The sequence below is a fragment of the Merops nubicus genome, unplaced genomic scaffold (genome assembly GCF_000691845.1).
Source record: "Merops nubicus isolate BGI_N331 unplaced genomic scaffold, ASM69184v1 scaffold53516, whole genome shotgun sequence".
Classification (NCBI taxonomy): domain Eukaryota; kingdom Metazoa; phylum Chordata; class Aves; order Coraciiformes; family Meropidae; genus Merops; species Merops nubicus.
This window is the reverse complement of record NW_008618028.1, coordinates 1-5,977: the sequence shown is the minus strand read 5'-3', so window position 1 is coordinate 5,977 and position 5,977 is coordinate 1. Positions and strand designations below refer to the sequence as shown.

At 45.1% G+C, this 5,977-nt stretch overlaps 1 protein-coding gene across 1 annotated transcript; it reads left to right on the top strand.

The window, feature by feature from the left end:
• The first annotated feature begins 509 nt into the window (after positions 1-509).
• LOC103775818 (inverted formin-2-like) lies at positions 510-3,797 on the top strand. Its single transcript, XM_008943289.1, has 4 exons — positions 510-903; positions 2,268-2,383; positions 2,898-3,057; positions 3,760-3,797. The coding sequence occupies exons 1-4, from the start codon at positions 510-512 to the stop codon at positions 3,795-3,797; spliced, it is 708 nt and encodes a 235-aa protein (XP_008941537.1).
• Positions 3,798-5,977: the final 2,180 nt, after the last annotated feature.

The window sequence follows — 5,977 nt, the reverse complement described above, 5'->3', positions numbered from 1 at the left end:
ACAAAAGCAAAAAAATAACAGGGTAATCAGATGCTCTTAGGAGCAGGATATGCTCAAAATTACTTGTCCATCCCATTACACATGCTTAGAAACTGCACAGCCTCTCCAGTGCAGCAAGATTTTAAAGTGGTTTAATGGGCATAAGGAGTTCAGAGCTGATAATGCTGCTTCCAGCCTTATCCTTTCGCTCCATGAAAATAGGTAGTGGCTATTGACTGGTGCAAATTGGCTACTTTTGAAGCTGTATTTGCTGGCTTAGATGTGCTAAGAGTCTCTTTACAGAGTTTTCAATGTGATGTGTGTGATTAAGGAGGGGATATACTGAGTTTCTTCAGCAGAGGACTGGTTCCAGTGTGTGCCCTGTGTGCTGGAGATCTGGGGACCTGCTGCAGTTGAGCTTTGCATCCCGGTCACTAGTGGAAAAAGCAGGGCTGCCGGAGGATTCTTCATCAGTCCAGACAAACTTCTCATTTTATATTTCCTTTTTCTTTCAGGACAAACTGGTCACAATGTCAGTCAAAAAGGAAGGTGCCCACAAGAAGTGGGTTGCCCTAAAGGAGAAGCTCGGAACCCAGGAGACTGACCAGTCAGAGGCCAACCTGGAAAATGCAGAGCCAGAGCTGTGCATCCGTCTCCTGCAAATGCCATCGGTGGTGAACTACTCTGGGCTGAAGAAGCGGCTGGAGAGCAGCGATGATGCCTGGATGGTCCAGTTCCTGGAGCTGTGTGGGCTGGACCTCCTCCTGGAGGCCCTGGACAGGCTCTCTGGGCGAGGAGTGGCCAGGATTTCTGATGCCTTGCTTCAGCTCACCTGCATCAACTGTGTGCGAGCAGTCATGAACTCCCACAAAGGCATCAAATACATTGTGAGCAATGAGGGCTACGTCAGGAAACTCTTCCAAGGTGAGAAGAGATCTTCCTCCTTCACCCACCACATGCAGCGTGGCGGGGACTGTTCTGTTGCTTATCCTCCCGCCCTGCACCAGGCTTCTTGCAAGCTGTTGATCACAACTGATTAATGGAAGAGATAGTTCTCTTCTTTAAGGTAATATTGCTTGGAAATGGCATTGCCTTTGCCACCCAGTGCTATTTAGATGGTCTCACTTCCACACAAATGTCTTCATAGTTCACTGAGAAGCCAGGAATAAACCTAGCCTTAGCCATAGGTGGGCATGAGAAGTCCTTGACCCTTCGGTTGTCAGCAAACAATTGCAATTTAGTCTTTGGGAGCCCTAAGGGCAGAGGGAGAGGAATTGAAAGGAGTTGGAGACTTGTAGCTTGTAAAGAGGAAGGAAAGTGGCCTGGTTTAGGCTCAAGAGAGCCTGATCTCTGCGCTACTCAGTATTTTCCTTCTGGAAGATGGTAGGTAACATCACTCGCTTTCTCCAGCCATTTACTTGGCTTTTTGTTAGGTATGAAACTCATCAGGGCATCTTCTGGGACTTACTGTACAGCACTTAATGATGGTGGTGCTGGGAGGATAACTTCTGTGCTGCTTCACAGAGCTGAGATCACGGCTGTGCCCAGAACCCCTTATTAATAGCTGTTTAAAATGTGTTTAGTCTCAAAGCTAGGTTGCCCCCCTCTTCAGTTTTGAAGTCCTCATCATTCCTCTCCACCCTGTATTTTCTTAAGCAATGTGAAATACAGAGCTGGCATTTTTGTGCTGTGAAAAACAGAGGGGTACCCGGGGCTTTTCAGCAGTCAAGCTTCTTTGTGCACTCATAAAGGAAAAATGAGATGGTCTAATCCACTCCTCCCAACTCCCAGGGCTTACAGAGAAAGAACAGTGGAAAAAAGGGAATACATGTGGACTGGTTAGAACAATTGGCCTGCTTGATATGCATATTGGGTGCTTCTGCACTAAAAATAAGACTTATTAATTGAGGAAAATGGTTCATCTGCTGTTCTAGAAAATAGCCATATGTGAAAATGGGAAATAAAATGTGCAATTGGGAGTGCTGAGATCTTCACTGCTGTTGCAGTACACCACTGGTACATGGAAGAAATGAACACCTACAAGCAGCACTAAAACACCAATAGGGTACCTGAACTAGCATTTACTTTTACCACTAGAAGTTACTACCAGGTATTGCTTTTGGGATGGAATATCTCTAAACTGAGAGATTTTTCTTCCCATATTCCACTGATGGCTCCACTCTGTCAGTCTTTTTTCTACCACTGGTCATAAACCATGTAGCAGAAGATTCTGAGATTCAGAACAGTAATGTAATTATAAATTCTTTTTTGTTTTGGTTTTTCTCTAGCACTTGACACAACTAATGTCATGGTCAAAAAACAAGTATTTGAGCTCCTGGCTGCACTGTGCATTTACTCATCAGAGGGCCACGCTTTGGCTTTGGATGCTCTGGACCATTACAAGGCAAGTGTTGGGCTGCAGCAGGAGGTACAGCTCTGTTCTGATCCATGCAGGTAGATCCATGTCTCACAGAAGAGGGCTGGGAATGAAGGTCATTTTGCGTCATTTTGGTAAGAGGGACGGGGATTTATTTGGTGAAAACTGTAGAAAATTTGCCTTGGTCAGCAGAATTCCACAGTGCTGCTCTGTGACTTGTCTGGATAGATGACTGCCAACCACAAGGTCCCTTTTTGGAAGGAAAAGCCCCACGAGATTAGCAAAGTAGTGCCACATCCATGGCTTTCACTGGCCATAAACCCAGCTAGGTGTGCCCATTATCAGACCCAAGAGGAGTTTCACTGACTTTTTCTGCTGACCATACCGTGTTCCATGATGGAGGAGTGCTGCTTATTTTCCTGTCTTGTGCACAGTGGGATAAACTGACAGGTTTTAAGATGCTAATTCTATTTAAGACCCTGCACCAATGGTAGACATTTCTGAATTGTCTGAGCAGAAATATCACTTGTGTTATTAACAGAGTGTGAAGAACCAGCAGTATCGTTTCAGCATCATAATGAACGAGCTCTCCAACACAGACAACGTGCCATACATGGTGACTCTGCTAAGTGCAATCAATGCCATCATACTGGGGAAAGAGGAGCTAAGAACAAGGACACAAATCAGAAATGAGTTCATAGGTAAGGATATTTGTTGCACCTAACTTTCTCAGAACTGGAGGAAACCAATTGCCAAGCAGTATTGTTTTCCAGTGTATCCATAAGGTGACTAAAGAGGTTGGGAAGCAAAACTGCAAATATTAAAGGCAAACTCCTTTTTTGTCTTTTGGTCTCTATTCTTTTTCACAACCTTTCTGTAACTAGATTTTTTTTTCCTTTGCTGCTTTCCTGTAGCTTTGGTCTCTTCTGGAATCCCAGCAGCACTGTACTACTTGTGCTTCTTCAACACATTCCTATAACCAACCGTCTTACATAGTCACATTTCCGTATGTTGCAACTCCTCATAAGAGTAGATGGGGTTTCTTCACCCTGTGTGTACTCAGCTGAGCCATGGAAGCTGCCCTCTGACTCAGAAATACTTTCCATCTGCTTGAAAAGTGGGATCCTAGGGACTGTTACTAGAATTTACCTCTCATAAATGCACGCATCTGAGCTGGTGAGGCTGGGCTCCATTTCTCATTTTGGAGAGCAAGGGACACTTGACCACACAGTCCATCTGACTGATTTTAGATATCTAATTTGGAACGAGGTGACTCATGCCCCAGAAGTGCCTGTGTCCCTCAGTAACTCCAGTGAGATGCTGCAGTGGTCATATATAAAGGTCATAACAGAATGGTACCAAGTAGGTCATAATGTTAATATATCTATTTTTTGTTTTCTCAGGGCTTCAGCTTTTGGACATTTTAGACAAGCTAAGGTAAGGATCGCTGTTTAAATTTTCTTTTATAAATGAGACTCACAGTAACATAGCTGTAGAACCTTAATACTTGTATTATCAGCCTTCAGTTGTGTGAAGAGAAGTGTACCTGGGTGGAGCAAGCCACACCTGCATGCACCCACTACATGGGAACCAGAGACAATAGGCCAGTGTTAAGATGCTCGTGCCAACCACGGTGTCACGGGGACAGCTGTCAGTGCAGATGGCATTGAGAGAGGCTCTGGGCACAGACCGGGCAAGGCTCAAAAACGTCCTCACTGAGGCTGCATTTCAGACTGAAGTGATGCCCCAGCCTCACTGAGCAACTTGCTGTATTCAGAGTCCCTTCACTGCTGCTGTTGGTCCTAGAAGCATCCAGCTAAGACACTTCACTAATGCATTATCTGGACATACCTGTCTTTACATTTTCTTAATTTAATAATGGTGGTCTGTCAGAAATACCCATGATAAACTCTGGAATACATTGTAGGTGAGTTGCAGCTATCCATGCAACTGGAATTGCTCCATCCAACCCCATAAAAATTAGAGAACTTCTTTCAATAGTGCTGACTAGCAAATGTAGAGTTTGTGCACTGAGTGGTCTTAAGAGTGCTGAAAAAGTTTGCTTTGTGAGGGGGTTTTGTAGTCCAATTTTGAGTAACAAAGAAGGAAGGGTTTCAAAGAGAAATGTGACTGGAATATTTTCAAGTTGCCTTGACTTTAAAAAAAAAGAAGAAAGTGGCCCAGTTTCAAAAAGGTGGAAATGCCTCTCTCTGTTGTTACAGCTCCAAGGAGAAGTCTATACAAAGCATACACAGGGCCAGGTTATGCCATGAAAAGTCCCATTCATTGTATGTGTTACTGTAGAAAAAGTTACACTCATTTCAAAGAAGGATGCACTGATGGCATTTGATCCTGTTATAAATAGGGTAGAGTTGGGTACTTTCAACACTGACTGGCTGAGTCTAAGTGGCAAAGAGATAAACAAAACCAGTTATCTTAAAATCAGTGAAGGGCTCTCAAGTGAAAACCAATGCTGTACTATTGCAGAGATATAGAAGAGGAGGATCTGCTCATCCAGTGTGATACATTTGAGGAGTTCAAGATAGAAGATGATGAGGAATTATTAAAGATATGTGATGGAATAAACATGAATGACCATCACGAGGTGTTTTCATCTCTCTTCAATAAAGTAAGTAGGCCCTCAGGTGGGGCACAAAGTTGTACAAAGGCAAAGTTAAGACACTTTGCTTGGAACCAGCCTTGCTGTGATGGAAGGCTACCCTGTCTTCCAGGTGAGCCGCTCTCCAGTCTCCATCCAGCTGCTGTCCATCCTCCAAAGCCTGCTGCACTTGGAACCATCTCATCACTCCAGCCTCCTGTTGTGGGAGTCCTTGGATGCAGTAGTGAACAGAGCCCTTCTACTTGCAAATGACAGTAAGAATGACATATCTATCCAGCCTTGCCCTCTACTTTTGTTTTCCTTTGTTCCACCCACTGCCCACAGACGCCCTTCCCAGATGCGCAGGAAATAGTCTATGGGACTTGCTAAGAGCTGAACAGAACCTGGGACAAAGCTACACCCCCTGCACAGGGTCAAGTCTTGATGTGAAGCCCCAGCCATGTGGATACCAGTGAGAGCTGACCATATTTGGCAGCGGGCTCAGGATTCACACTCATGCTTTGATGGTTACGACCTGAGCTTTGGGTCATGGAAGTCAGTGGGAATCTGCCCTTGTTGGCATCCTGCTGCTGGTGCTGGTTAGTCATGCTGGCAGGCATGCTCAAACTCATTACTGTAGGCTGGAACCATGGGAAGGAAATTGCCTGGAAGCTTAAAGTGCAGTTGTATAAAGTGACACCAGAGAGTGGGCTCTGTGGCTCCAGATCTGCTGCTGGGTGAGGGTTGAATAGCATAAACCAACTTTTGGGCCCCGTCTCCTTCTCTGACCCTGACTCATTTCTCTAGTCCAAGGCAACACGGTTGAAGAAGTCATTGAGAGGCTGCTATCAATCAAGAAACATCCAAACAAACAAAAACGAGCTGAAAACCATCTGACTAGGGGTGCAAATGGAGACATCCAGGCTGAGCTAGAACCATGTGCACGTGCAGCTCGGAGCTTGGTGGGATCATCAAACCCCTCCAAGGCACCAGCAGCTCCCTCCGGGCCACCTGCCAATGAA

Bases quoted from the DNA above. Each gene is read 5' to 3' on its own strand.
- LOC103775818 (XM_008943289.1), top strand. From the start codon at position 510: ATGTCAGTCAAAAAGGAAGGTGCCCACAAGAAGTGGGTTGCCCTAAAG. The intron at 904-2,267 runs GTGAGAAGAGAT...GTTTTTCTCTAG, and splicing joins CGTCAGGAAACTCTTCCAAG to CACTTGACACAACTAATGTC. The intron at 2,384-2,897 runs GCAAGTGTTGGG...TGTTATTAACAG, and splicing joins ATGCTCTGGACCATTACAAG to AGTGTGAAGAACCAGCAGTA.